Raw genomic sequence first — 14,878 nt, forward strand, 5'->3', positions numbered from 1 at the left:
TTACTATATGATACATTTTCAAAGTATTGATAAGGTTTGTTATCATTTTTAGATGTGAAACATTCTAAGAAAAATAAAGATGAAGTAGGCAAGGTGAACAGTCTCTCTATTCATACTGTAGACTTATTGGTGCAGATATTTAGTTCTGTTTATAGAAAGTCAACAGAAATTAAATGGAGGATGAGGACCTCCGAGTGTAACTCCTGGTGAACATTTAACATGATGTGGAGTGACAGAGGCCCAAACAATCAAGTGCAGACTTCTCTGATCTTGTTGAATTGAAATGATTATAAGAGAAACATTAAATCAAGTAATTAATCTCATGTTTTATTTCACTCTTCATAATACAGAAAGTGTACAAAACAGGCTCATTCATTTTCTAGTTTTTTGGAATGTAAGCTGTTTATCATATTTGTATCTTGTAGATCTATTCAGCAACTCAGTTGTTTTGGGGCAAAATCATCAAAGAGGACTCCACTAGTGAGATCCGTCAGTATCACATACACAGCAATAATTAATATGAATGGCAGGAGACCATTTTTCTTTCAAGGGAATTCACTAATTTGTTTTACGACAAATTTAGGACAGACTTGTTCAGATGTCAGTGCTGTGAAGCTTGATTTCAACAGTGTGCACAAACTCTATGACAAATAAAATGGATCTATCATACCAGAGGAGAGCTTATTTTGCCCTAATATGGCACCACAGAGGCCTGTGAGCTTGTTGGAGGGGCATTTGGGGCCCTCTGGTGTGACACTATGGCAAAAAGTAAGCATGAAAGTGGGGTGCACTAGGGCTGACAACGAGGGCACCAAGGACTGTTATCATGGGACTCAATTAGGAAATGGAAAGAAAAAACTGCAAAAACTCTTCCGATAGTGTGATGTATTTATTTTATCTCATATGAATGCCATTCACAACTAAAGCAACCAGAGTATTCAAGTTAGGAGTTACACCCTGAAGTCCTGGTAAGATGTTCAGAAGAAACACTGTTTGTTCACATGTAACAGAGCAATTCCCAAAGACAAACATTATTCAAAACATTTCACTGCAACTTGTGTTTAGAAAATTGCCTTTTTCTCACTAATTTCATCCAGATGAAATGAAATGACATGGTCAAACTGAACCGGTTTCTGCCGTTATTGAAAAATGCACTTTTAAATGTAATCTTGCATACACTTAGACAGATAACCAAACTTTCATGTAAGAGTGCAAATCGTCAGCATAGGTCCATTGTAAAGAAAGTCAATTAGTAGAAGGGGAAATATAAAGTATGTGCTTCGATACCGCTTTCAAATTCTAAAAAGATAAACATTTCACGCACATCCCCATTTATAAAAACCTGATCATTAAAGAGAGCGAGGCAGTGACGTTGTACCAGTGCAGGAGTATTGTGATAATTTACTTCACAAGTGAAAATAAATGATCACAATAAAAACTTCACTCTGTGGTTGCTCCCTTCTTTTCTAAATGTTAAATATTTACTAGACACAGATTTATTTATTGAATGTCAATAAATGCTGCATGATAACGAAGGAAACGTGGTGAATTCTCCACTGAACCAGGAAACAGAGAATCACATTTTAGAAACAATCCATTCAGTTTCTAGTGTTTCAGAGACATCATGACATGTGAGCAGTTCACTGCACACCAGCAACATTATAGTGACAACAATTGTGAAATGTAGTGCTGAAACAATCAATTGATTAGTCGATCAACTGAAAATGAACAGACCGTTTTACAACTAGCTAACATTTTACACTAATTCATAAAAAATGCCTCTTAAATGTGAGGAATTTGGTGTAAATTAAATATCTTTGGGTTTCAGGCTGCTGATCAGAAAAAAGAAAAGCAACTTCAAGGTGGGCTTTTGAAACTTGCAATGACCACTTAACCATTAATGGAAAAAAACGACAACAAAAACACACCCAATTAATCAAAAATGAAATGAATCTTTAGTTGCAGGTGTAGTGAATGTCACATTTCCTCAGGGGCCTGAGAGATTTTTTTTCCTGTGCATTTAAACTGTTGCATTAACACACAGTTGATGTGTTTCTCTGACCTTTCATGTGCGTGCTTTATTCTCTGTCTTATTTAACTGAAATATGAAACTTGTGTCATACTTGACATTTGTTATGTAACATCCAGCTCAAAATGTGCTTTTTATTGCACCCACAGTACAGTACACACTGGCCTGAGGTTAAGCCTCAATCATTTCAAACAAGTAAAAGGTTAACTTCATTTTAAGAACTATATATACACTAGACTGTGTAAACTACATAATTGCTACTTTACACATGCTCTTGACTTTACTAAAGTGAAATTTAACTTACATAATTTGTGTTAATATTAGAATAAGGTTATTTATATCAATGTAGTGTCTGCTACACTCTGGACAGGATAAGAAAATAGAGTATTATTAATTGCATAAAAGGTGTGCAGCACCCGTTACATATTCTAAAACAAGTATATTAAGAAGCAATGTCTAAAAGCAGACACACACACACACACATACACATACACACACGTAAATTAAACACACAATCACACATGTATTCTTGCATTTGTATCAGCTGAGGACGAGCATGAAGGTTTCGGGCTTTGGTGGTTAAGGAGCTGAGAAACAGTGACGGCGGATGGGGTTCAAGTGGAGAGGCTTCATTTCCAATGGTTAGTACTTCATTAAAATAACATTAATGTGCTAAACTCAACTTCTGTGACAGAGAAGAAGCTAATATTAGGGATGCGTAAGACTAGATTTTCAAGAAGCAATCAATGCTGCTGGTGCATGAGCACATAGTGTACATGCAGCTGCATATAACACACGAGACACTTTGGGCTACACCGTGATGAAATTTCACTCCATAAACACCAGGGCAGGCCAGCAGAGCTTGTGCGACCCTCACTTAAGCATGACACAGGTTTCCACTGGACCCACAACTGGCAGCGATGCCACAGTTCTTCAGGATGGGGGTGAAGTGGGAGGCAGTACCTGCACTGGCCTCTCTGGGAGGGAAAGGCTTCATGGTGGAGAGGATCATGGCCAAACAGTCTGCTACGTTCTTGTTTGGGGCACAGGCCAAAGCCGGCGTGTGGCCTGCAGAGGATCAACAGGGAATGAATTATCCTTTGGCGCCCTTCAGTAACTTTTTTTTTTTTACAGTAAACATCAACCTTTTTGTTATTTTATCATTATTCCTGCACACCTTCCTCATCTACAGCCATGACTGCTGCTCCTCTGCTCAGCAACACCTGCACTACAGTGGCCAGGCCTTTCCTTGCTGCGATGTGAAGGGGCCTGCATGAGACAGATTATATTAGTCCCATTAGAGCACTTAGTGAGGACTGCAACCATGTTAAAGATTCATATGCAGTATTACTGGAGCCAGTGGCAGGCGAGTCAAAACTGTTAACATAGAAAACTGTCTTCTTTAAGAACTATTCACCAGCATAATCACAATACATTTCCTTTACCATCCTACATTTGAGCATGCATATATATCTGCCCAGTGCTTTAAGAAAACTCACATTTGGAGAGCGCTGTTTGTTGCATTAATGAGGGAGGAGTCGTTGATCTCTCCCAGGATCAACAGGGCACACATCTCATGACCCTGCAAAATGAAACACATTGGACTAAGTGATAATGCTCTTGAGCAATATTGTACAAACTGCCTAAAAACAGAGTAAGTCATCAATGTGGTAAGTTGTGGCTGAAAATGTAATCAACCCTTTCATTATTTTTCATTAATTTAGTGAATCCAATACTGAGCAAAGTTAGAACACCACATGATTACAATCTTACTGTTGTGAGCCATTGCAAAACACATTTGATTACATTTTCAACCTGATTTTCAACATTGATTTTCTCATAATTTTTGGCAGGTTATCACCTTATCTGATAGTTGTTACATTACTGATGCTACGTGCATGCAAAAGTTATCATGCCACTGCATGCACACACTACATGCATACAGGATGTGTTTGTGACCTTGCTGCAGGCTAAGTGAAGGGCAGTGTTACTATTGACATCCACCAGGGTCAGGTCTGGCTTCGCTTTGTGCAGCAAGAACTCTGAAATGCAGAAAATAAGACACCTTTCACAGCTAACACAGGCATTTATATTTTAAACATTTAGCTGGTGTTTTTATGTGCAACAACTTACAATCAGTGCAACAGGGGAACAGATTTATATGGTGTATTAAAGGTAAACATAAGTGAGGACTGTGAGGGTCAAAACAAAACATGATGAAAAAATGACAACGTTCAGTCATACAGATACAGAAACATGAAGTTTCTGGCCTCTTCTTGAGCTGAAAATGGTCTTGATGTGTAGATAAGGATATTGACATATACCACATACCAACAGCCATCGTCTGTCCACAGTCAGCAGCAACCATCAGAGCGGAGCATCCACACTGGTCCACAGCATTGACTTCTGCTCCCTGGGCCAGAACCAGCTGGAGCCCAGCAACATTTCCTGAATGAGCAGCCGCATGCAGCGGAGTCCTGCACCCACACAAACAGATACATGAAAAAACAGGATGGTCAGGCACATTCACTGCTTCTGAACATGAAAATACAGTTCAATTTGCATCTTTCTACAAGCTCTGAAAAGATATGAATTCAAATTTACATACATTCAATGCCTACAAGAAACCTACAAAATATTAGCTTGACAAGATTCTAGATCATTTTTCAATAAATTTGAGGTTTGAATAAAATATGTTTTTGATGACTACATTGTACATTTAATAAAATGTTATAAGGTTTTGCTGACTAATAATTGAATAAAAACGGCAATAATCATGTTGTGCTGCCAAAAGAGTGACTGATTGCAGATGTGTGCCTGAATTGAAAATAAACCCACCTTCCTTTGGCATCACTGACGTTAATAATTTGAGGGCCAACAGTCTTCACTAAAAGCCCAGCAGCAACATCATGTCCATTAACTCTGCGTGGGCAGAGAAGAGTTGTTACATTTTGAAAAAACACATGAAATTAATTTTCTACCTAATTATCTAACAAACACATATATTATGAGCATTTGCATTTACTGTCATACTCACAGAGCACAGTGCAATGGGGTAAAAAGATTTCCTTCTTGGTTGCTAAAAAGCTTGTGTTCAAGTAAAATGCGTAAACATCCCTCATGCCCTACAGACACAGGAAATAAATGAACAAATCATTAATATTCAAATCTGTATTATACATATATTCAAAGGCTAAAATGATGCTGTAGATAAAGGATAGTGATGAGAGACGGTGCTGTTGTTGCTCTAAAAATGTCCATTCATACATGTTTGTCTTGTTCTGTGTTTCCATGTTTGCACTGTTCACCATTGAAGCAATCTCTTTTTGTGAAAATGACTTCAGTACATTTGACATGACTCCTTTCCCCACTGTATTACCGTGGTATGCAGCCCAGTGGGTGGGCGTGTAGCCTATGTAGTCCAATATGGAGTCCAGAGGGTCAGCTTTCATGGCAGCTTTTAGCAAAGTTCGGAGTATCTCTGTGTGGCCAAGAGACGCTGTGAGATGCAGCGGGGTCCTTCCCTGAGAGTCTCGACACAGAGCGGAGGCCCCATGTTCCAGCAGAGCAGATACACAGTCCTCACTGCCCAGCATGGCCTACAGGGGCAGCACACAAGGTATGATGCGAGAGGAAAATAACACTTCTGGAACATGCATGACTCTGTAAATAGACAAATTCCTTGTTTTCATAAAAAAGTGACAGGACATGGACACACACGTGCATACTCACAGCTCTGTGTAATGCAGTGAAGCCCTTTTTGTCTGCAGCGTCAGCTTTCGCTCCTTTTTCCAACAAGATGTGAACACAGTCAGTGTGACATCCCAGTGCTGCAAGCATGAGAGCCGTCCTGCATACGACAAAAGAAACCAAGAATTGACTGCTGTGAAGATAATTCTCTGACCACGACACATTTTTCAATGGGCTAGGTTACCTGACCATATAATAAGTCTGCAGATTTACATTTACATCAAACAATCACATGACCATTTTACGGTTAATAAACATTCCGTTTGCTTTGTGCTTGAATATCACCTAGCAGTAATTCATGAGTTCACTCTCTGACTTTGACACCAAGTCATTGTTTTATGGAAGACAATATCACTATAAACATTTCACTATTAACTTATCTCTGATTTGTTCCTTTAGTTGCTTGTTGTGTTACTGCCAAAATAGTAACCATTTGATACAATAAACATAATTAGCAGCAGCATAACTAGCATTATTCACCTGAGTAGTTGTCAAGATAAACAATTTATATCTATCCATCCAACCATCCATACGCACACACACACACATGTATACATACATTCATACATAGACACACAAAATAACAGTATTCTATGTATGGACAAAGCTGTACACGTCAGCTGTTTAACTGATCAATAATTGATTACAAATCAGAGTATAAAAAAATTTACAAATTTACAAAACTTACAGGCCCTGGGTATCTGGACTGTCGATGATGTCAGCACTTTGTTCCCTGTTGACCAATAAAAGCAAACAGTCCATTTGGCCTTCGGCAGCTGCATGGAGGAAAGGAGAGGGGAAAGGAAAGTATCACTTTAAAAAAGAGATTGAAAACAAAACAAAAATTACACAGACATTAAATATCAATATGTAAGAATAAAACCATGAAACCTTACGGTTTATTCTCATAACAGTGTCCATCAAAGACCATCAACGCAACTCAACAAAACCAAATACTGCAGCCAATATTACCACAAGTCTTATCTCATATGGATGCCTTAAGCATCCCAGGATCCAAAACACACACCTGCAGCATGGAGAGCCGTCCACTTGCGCTTGTGGTCCTTCAGTGTGTAGGAGGCTTCATGTTTCAGCAGCACTTCCACACATGGAGCAAAACCTCTCTGAGCAGCCAGGTGGAGGGCAGTTCTGCCGTCAATGTCCCGCACATCCAGACTCACTAATGTCTCAGACAGCAAACGCAGTGCCTCACAGTGACCATAATACGCCTGCAGTGGCAGAATGTCACTCAATCATAACAGTGCAGTCAAAGACATGTAAACATGAGGTCTTCATTTAAAAGTCACATTTCTTGCAGTGTATTCATTGTAATCATTCCACTCACAGCTAAGTGCAAAGGACTGACAGGAATATTACTTTCAACCTCTTCTAGACAGTTGAATGAAATCTCCAGGAGCTGCAAGAGTGAGAGAGAAAAAAAACGCAACACTTCAACTGGGTCCAGTCTGCATGTGATTAACAAGAAAAAAGAAAGAAGATCAAAACCAAAGCCTCTGAATCAAAAGATAACACAGACCAGTTCAAGGTGCTGTTTGTTCCCATAAGCTGCTGCATAGTGGACGGCACTGTAACCCTTACTGTTCTTCAGAGTTGGGTTCGCTCCATTGTCAAGCAAGTAGTCTAAACACCTGAACACAAAGAGCAGAACATCAGGAATCCTTCCTGGGTTTCACTCTTCTACCAGCAAGAAGTCATCAGGAGACACATTGTGTTCAGTGTTTTATAAAGATTTGCTTCTACATGTCTTTGGGAAACGCATTCAGGGTGGCATTAAATGGAACATGGATTTTCTGTTTATTGTTGTGGTATTTGTTTTTAAATAGGAAGTACAATGAAGAAAAATGTCTTTCTTACAGTTCCTATGTCAAGATCAAACCCTTTTTCTGTAAAGCCTTACAAATGTTTACACAATCAAACCCACTAAAGGTCTAATTTTCAACACTTCTTCCTCTTTGGTCAAATAGTTGCACAGATTTGATTGTGACTTTTTTTCTGACCTCTTAATTTTTTACTTTTTGAAATAATAAAAAGGCTCCCTCTGTTACAGCAAATGATCTGGAGTTATTTCGACAATAACTCAGCATGCTGTTTGCTGACTGAAAGAACAGATTTCTGCGGATTCTACACAGTAGAGCATATCCAATGTATAAAAATATATATGTGAGATATGATAATAAATATGACTTACAGAGAGGCTTCTTGTTCCTTTTCCTCATTGTAGTCAGGCTTAGAGTTTGCCTCCCCCCTGTGGAAAGAGGGTCGGGGGGTTAATTTTAAAACTAACGGAGTTAGTTACTTAACGGAGATCTGTCCACAGGATGTTGTCACTCTGAGTAAAAGGAGTAAAACATCACAATGACGGTAGATGCTCTCTCACCTACAAAACGTGTGTGAAGCAGCAGCGTAGTGCAGCGGGCTGCAGCCTATCAGATCCAGCTCATTGACCTCAGCGCCGGCTCTCACCAGGGAGATTGTGCATTGGCTGTTCCCATTAGCTGCAGCATAGTGCAATGGAGACCTGCGAGGTATAACAGGGGGCAGCTGTGATATCAGGTTAACACCAAAGCAGAGGTCAATTCTTAGCTCCAGCTTACTCAGCACCACTTACCTTCCCAAATGATCTTTTACATCCAGTTCAGCAGCACTATTCAACAGTAAGTTGAGACACTCAATGTCGCTGTCACAAGAAAAAAAAAAGTAGGAGTTAGATTTAATTCACAGTCAAGTATGTCAGATCTGTAACGAACAGTTTATGAATAGGTTTGACAACACTTGTATGATTCAGGCTCCAACTTTTTATGCTACATCCCTACTGACCAGACAAACTACAGGCATAGATTATTAGAATTGTGATTACAAAAAACCTACGGTTCATTTTCAGTCAACCCATTAAACTATTGGTCAACAAAATATAGAATATTTTCAAAATTTTGAAATGAGAGAAATCAACACTGTGTCAATTCTGGCTGGTATTTTCACGTGGTATTAAATTACATTCATTGTGTATAAACCATAAAAACAAGACTTAAGCAATACAATTGATTTTATACTGACAAAACCCAACCAACAATATAGAGAAATATCATTTTCACACGCAGAATATCTTCCTAAAATATTGCCAACTTTTAGACACAGAATATCTGACAAAACTGTCTGGATGATGGACATCACATTGTAAACATCCAACATTTACCATGATCTGTTGAAATACAGGCAGATTTTAAAACAACAACTTAACTTAATTGTTTGGAAATGTATATAGAATCAAAAAAAGTACAAATATAACCATAAATTAGGGTGTATGTGTGTGTGTGTGTGTGTGTGTGTGAGAGAGAGAGAGAGCTCACCCTCCAGAGGCAGCTGCATGCAGGCAGGTCCTCCCGTGGTCATCTTGGACGTTTATATCAGACACAACGGATGATGTTTGAGACGGCATGATATAAAACTGGCCTGAAGGATACACAACCAACAACACTTTGGTAGGTGGAAACATTCTGAGTTGTGTCAGCAATCAAAATATACAAAGGGAGGAAGATAAATTCAGAAGCACAGTTTATCGACTCAAGAAGCAGTCTCACCATTAGACAGTAACTTTCGACAACAGTCTGGAAATCCATAGAGTGTTGTCAAATGTAGTGGAAGCATCCCATGAATCCCCTGTCTTTAGAGATCATAACAAAGATCAATTATTTTAGCATGTGATAAAATGGGAAACAATTTTCTTTGTAAGACTGGAAAGCACAAAATCAAATTGATATTCTCTTAATGTTTTAAAACTTATGATCCAGGGAATTTATTGGTTAGGATACTGAAGTATCGACTCTGAGTTTGCACCTTAAGACTTTGTCTGCAGATGTGCATCTTAGTCAGAAACTAGAATATTATAGGATTGTGTGTAATAACTCAGTCTGTATGTATGTGTGTGTTATTATAGTTGGTTAGGGTGACATGATATTTTATGTAGTTTCAAACAATCTCAGGTTCAGACAGACTTACCTGGTCTTGTCAGCACCATTTGTCAGCAGAGTGCTGATCAGCAACTCTTGACCATATCTGGCAGCAACATGAAGAGGAGTGTTTCCATACATATCAACACAGTCAATCTCTCCACCTATGATCAGAGGGAGGAGACATGATGTGAATATGATGAAGTGCTTCAGTTGAGAACATGTGTTGATATTTTAAGACAGAGTATGCTGTGTGGTTGCAGTTTCAGCTTTTTTAGAATCAATCACGTGTTATAACAGGATGGTGTATATATTTCTTGTAGTTTGTTACCGTTTTGGATCAGAACCTGGGAACCTGTGAAGCGGCCGTGCATAGCAGCCATGTGCAAAGGGCTCTTTCCTTCTTTATTCTGTTAAACCGAGAAAATGAAAATGTGTTTCGTTAAAAAGAATGGTATAAATAATCTGGACATTTAATCCTCTGACAAATTACTACAGTCTAGTAAAGCTTCAAATCCACTTCTTAAAAACAAGATCTTTACCTGCATGTTGACATCAGCACCATTGTTAATTAGCAGCTCGAGACATAGCACCCCGCTGGAGGAGGCTGCGGCCAGGTGCAGTGGTGTGCTGCCGTGGTGGTTGGGCTGATTGATGTTGGCACCACAGTTCACCAGCTCAGTGGCCACAGTGTCCTGACCCATGTGACAAGCCATGTGGAGCGCTGTGTTCCCAAAAGCATTGGGTTCATCAGTCTGAGAGGTGACAGAGGAGAGTGTTGAATGAAACATGTCTAGTTATTTGAAAGGATTAGAGCCTTGCTTGGCTGCCCAAGAAATGCTGAAGGTGGCATCAGTTTTAAGAGACAAGTGACTTTTGCTGACCTGGAGGCACCTTAAAAAAAAAACTGCCCTGCAATTGTTTGCCTCTGCCGACCAATCAAGTTGCAGTTTTCATCCATGTCTGTCCAGACTCATATAATACATGTACTTGGACATGGACAGAATTTAATATAACATATTTTGTGTATTTTTGGGTGAAATGGTAGTTATCATGTATGATTCCAGTGAATAATTTCCAGTGAGAAAACATGACTTAGAGAATGTTTTTACAGAGGAACCAATGAGCTTGTGGTGGACTACAATGCTTAAAAAAAAAGAGCAAAAAGTCAGATTACTTATTACTGATGAAGCAGCAGCATAATAAGTGACATAGACCAGGATCAACATGAAATCCAGCCTGGAGCTCTGTGGGACACCATAATATTGATGCCTAATCTAATATTAAACCATTTATAACAACATGCTGCTATGTTTTGGGAGGGGAACTGAACAGGATGTTTCCTGAGATCTTAATTTTGACTTTAACACAAAGACAACTTTCTAAAATACTCTACAACCCCTCTACAGAAAGGTCAAGCACATGCAAAAATACTGTCCTTCACAGAACATACTGTATATAAAATGCATGACAGCTATAATCATCATGAGCCACTTTACCTCCACCGCCAGTCTCAACAGGTATTTGACCATGTCTAATTGTCCACTGGCAGCTGCAGCATGGAGTGGAGTGTAACCTTGTTTGTCTTTGCACATCAAGTCAGCACCATGAGACACCAGCAGCTTCACGACCTCCACATGTCCTGAAGGAAGAGCTTAACATTTACTACCTCCACATCACAGCACACCAATCTCTGCTAAAGGCCTGTTTGTAAACTGTAGAATAGTTTAGTGTACACTTCAATAACATATAATTTTCATCAGATTTTGATCTTTTTAAGACAGATTTTTTTAAAAATTCACATCTAATTTAATCAGACTGAGGTTGTGTTGATAGGCCAGGTCAGTCGTGTATTATTACCATAAATCAACACCTTGATGTCAAAAATTATATTTTTGTACGCCAATTTATGTTCTTATGTTGTGTATTTATCCTAACTTTCAAAGCATATCATCAAATTCGCAGCTTGACCAATCAAACATTCAATCGTTTCACAGCTATCCAGTCAGACAGGACTGAATGAGATGTGAAGACAGTGACAGCATGTTAGCTACAGTATATACTGTGCATTCCCTGCAAACACAGCTATCTCAGTACAACAACCATTTGCCATTTCATGACAAACATCTGTTCCTCCTTACAATCAAACAGAAAGTTAAATTGTTGTGTACGTGACAATATATGACACCACTTGCCAAGATATGCAGCCCAGTGGATCGCCTGCCTTTCCTTCTTATCTTTGGCACTCACGTTGGCAGCTTTGCTCAGGAACAAGTTCACCATCTGCAGAAATATAGTAACTGGGTCAACCACTGTCAATTTACAGGAATAGTCCAGTGGACAGCATCATGCTTGAACATTTATTCTAAAAGGGCTCTGGTTACATTTTGGTTACACAGAGGAGGAAATATTGTCTGAAATTAGATTTTATATATTATGAGAAAAATGCCATTTTCCACAATGATGCAGAAACTGCCAGAGACCAGCATGTCCCCCAGTTGTCATTAACTTTGTTCTAGCAAAATCTAGTTTCTTTTCTTTATCATTAGCTTACTTACTGAAATGATAGTTATCAAACATTCAGTTTTGAAAGTTACTTTAGCAATGGAAAAGATCAGAAAGATGACTTTGGTTCATACGATCAACTTTGCAGTTTACCTCTCCATGTCCGCTGTGCGCAGCATGATGCAGTGGTGTCCTTCCAGACCTGTCAGCAACATCCAGGCTACACACATGTGGTATCAGAGCTAAAGCGCAGCCTGTAGCCCACTTCGCAGCTGCCATGTGTAAAGGTGTATGCCAGAACTTGTCCCGTGTGTTGACCTCTGCTCTGTGCTTTAGCAGCAGCTCCACAGCTCTCTGAGGAAAAACACAAAATACAAAGAGGACAAATGTTTAACAACACAGGATTGTTTGCAACTCCATAAAAAAGTACTTCTCCCTCTGCGTACTTCATTTTGTGAGGCAGCTGCTCGATGTAAAGGAGTCAGCGAACCCTGGTCCTTAGCGTTGACATTAGCACCTGGAACAGAAAGCAAAAGCAAGGTTGGACGTTACTTTTTGAATGCTTTTGGTGGATTTCAGGCCTTCTGTACTTCATTGACTTGAATTAACTACTTTAACTACTATAAAGGCTGATTTGTAAAAAAAAAAAAACCACAAGCAGATGTATGTGCATATGTCTACAACTGACCGTATGTCAAGTGAGCTAAAACGTTTTTCTACCTGACGCAATAAGTAGGTCCATTATCTGGACATCACCCAAATAAGCAGCTGCATGGAGTGGTGTGCTTTGTTCTTGGTCCTGGGCAGAAAACAATGTCATACAGTAAAGGTAGTCAAAATATTTTCTTTCATTTTATCACATCATACCCTTGCATTATATACATTTTTGGTAAATTCTGACACCAAATGTTTGCACAGTTAATGTGCAATTTCAACTTTTTTTAAACTCTTGCTCTACATATTTGGATGAAGCATTTTATTAAGTGAACATTTTGCAACCTGACAGTAACAAAAAACATATACAAGTCTCATTGCAATCTGCTGGCAGCCTAAAAAGCCATGGCAAGTAGCCTACAGCAGATATACATAGCCAACCATTTGTACAAGCTCAAAACACATCTTAAAATTTGACCCAGAACAGAATACATTCAAATTTGATAACACAAATGTCACAAAACAGCATGATTGTAGAGTTAATGTGTGACAATATTACCAGTGAATTGACATCTTCATTATGGTTCAACAAAAATGTCACTTCTTCAGCGTTTCGGCTGAATATAGCCTGGACCAATGGAGACTGAAAGAGAGATTTGACATGCAAAACCACAATAAAATAGGTGCAGTTCATTACATTTTCCCTGGTATTTTTGAAGAGAGCAACAAACCCCACAAAGGCAGTGGCTAAGCACAACTTGAGATGAACAACTTACAGCAGCAAACTTGTTGAACTCTACTGGGATCATGATCATAAATACATTCATGACTTTGCTGAGGTACCAAAAACACTTTAACGAGTGTCAGTGAAAAGTGAGTCACAATATTTTCCCTGCGTATTTCCAGGAATAATGCCAACGACTAAATTAACTAATGATAAAATAATTGGTATTATGCAAAGGGCTTCTCTAGAGTTAACGGAATCACGTAAAATTCAAAGCATTTTATTGTATTGGCATGCATTTGACTGAAGGAAACAGTAGAACTAACGCTTTATTTGTTTGAACCATGCAAACTAGCAGTTTTTGTGAATGTTAAGGATTTGTCTTGGAAAATTTACAAATTACTTAATAAGGTTTGCTATGCACAGACAACGTTAAGCCAACTTAGCAGTAAAAAAGGATCCATTTAAAGAATGATGTTTAAACTGTGTGGTAGGGTTTAGACTTAATGTACCAGGGAGCCCAGGGACCGCAATGATAGGGTCTAGGTGCATTACAAGACCATAATATCGAACATCAAACTGAAACTTGGACTAGTTTTGCATGGAAATTAATTTGTAACATTAACTAGCCTTGTAGCAAACTTTGCTCGTCATGTCGCTAACACGACTAGCCAGCTGTTTGGAGTGTTGGTGAGAAGTACTGTTAGTTATCTAACGTTAAGTTAGACAACGGCAAAAGCTTCATTTACTACCTGGTCCTTGATATTTCTTAACTCCATGTCCCAATCACTCTGGAAGCGCCTTCATTGAGACTGAGTGCAGAGTTGACTAACCTACATGTCAGTCTGTAGCAGCTTGTTAGCCTAGCTTTAGCTTGGTTAGCTGCTGGGATATGTGATGTGTACTTTGACCATAGTTGCCATACTATCGCGAGACGAAACGTGTTTTGGAGTCATCAATATAAACTTGCGGGATGTTTTTGTTTGCCTCAATGTTCTTTTGGGAATATTCGTATTGGTATTTGATTTAAATTAAATATCAATTAATAAATGTACATATTTCGAAATTGTGAATATTACAAAATGTCATCTTCAAAATGTAAATTCAACAAAGACAATAATCCTTGCATCTTGTGTTTAAATTAACAAAATGTATTCATGAAAATGAGCCCACGTCCTACTGGAAAGGTTGTGGTCATGGCAAAAATAAATAATATGGTCAGAGCCAATGTTGGAAAGTATTTAAGTA

General features: G+C 38.7%; 1 protein-coding gene across 2 annotated transcripts; it reads right to left on the reverse strand.

Moving 5' to 3' along the window:
* Positions 1 to 426: 426 nt before the first annotated feature.
* Positions 427 to 14,518, reverse strand: LOC121615823 (serine/threonine-protein phosphatase 6 regulatory ankyrin repeat subunit C-like). 2 transcript variants are annotated; one of them, XM_041950281.1, is made up of 28 exons: positions 14,383 to 14,518; positions 13,466 to 13,549; positions 12,973 to 13,051; positions 12,699 to 12,769; positions 12,406 to 12,606; positions 11,943 to 12,030; positions 11,247 to 11,389; positions 10,290 to 10,502; positions 10,079 to 10,157; positions 9,797 to 9,911; positions 9,379 to 9,461; positions 9,148 to 9,250; positions 8,409 to 8,477; positions 8,178 to 8,318; positions 7,989 to 8,045; positions 7,317 to 7,428; positions 7,125 to 7,196; positions 6,807 to 7,008; positions 6,468 to 6,555; positions 5,762 to 5,879; positions 5,409 to 5,628; positions 5,067 to 5,154; positions 4,868 to 4,951; positions 4,361 to 4,506; positions 3,989 to 4,071; positions 3,529 to 3,611; positions 3,207 to 3,298; positions 427 to 3,097 (listed from the first exon to the last, which is right to left on the reverse strand). In XM_041950281.1, exons 1-28 carry the CDS (start codon positions 14,407 to 14,409, stop codon positions 2,907 to 2,909), a joined length of 3,132 nt encoding a protein of 1,043 aa, XP_041806215.1. In that variant the 5' UTR covers positions 14,410 to 14,518; the 3' UTR covers positions 427 to 2,906. The 2 variants fall into 2 exon arrangements, 1 of the variants encoding a protein (XP_041806215.1); XR_006007282.1 differs by lacking the exon at positions 427 to 3,097 and having other exon boundaries at positions 3,247 to 3,298; positions 3,891 to 4,071.
* Between the last annotated feature and the right edge of the window lie 360 nt (positions 14,519 to 14,878).

This window comes from Chelmon rostratus, chromosome 2, assembly GCF_017976325.1.
Source record: "Chelmon rostratus isolate fCheRos1 chromosome 2, fCheRos1.pri, whole genome shotgun sequence".
NCBI lineage: Eukaryota > Metazoa > Chordata > Actinopteri > Chaetodontiformes > Chaetodontidae > Chelmon > Chelmon rostratus.

Excerpts from the sequence above, each read along its gene's own strand:
- LOC121615823 (XM_041950281.1), bottom strand. The coding sequence starts at position 14,409 with ATGGAGTTAAGAAATATCAAGGACCAG. Across the intron at positions 12,031-12,405 it reads CGCACAGCGGACATGGAGAG|ATGGTGAACTTGTTCCTGAG; the intron begins GTAAACTGCAAA and ends ATATTTCTGCAG. Across the intron at positions 3,612-3,988 it reads TTCACTTAGCCTGCAGCAAG|GGTCATGAGATGTGTGCCCT; the intron begins GTCACAAACACA and ends TTCATTTTGCAG.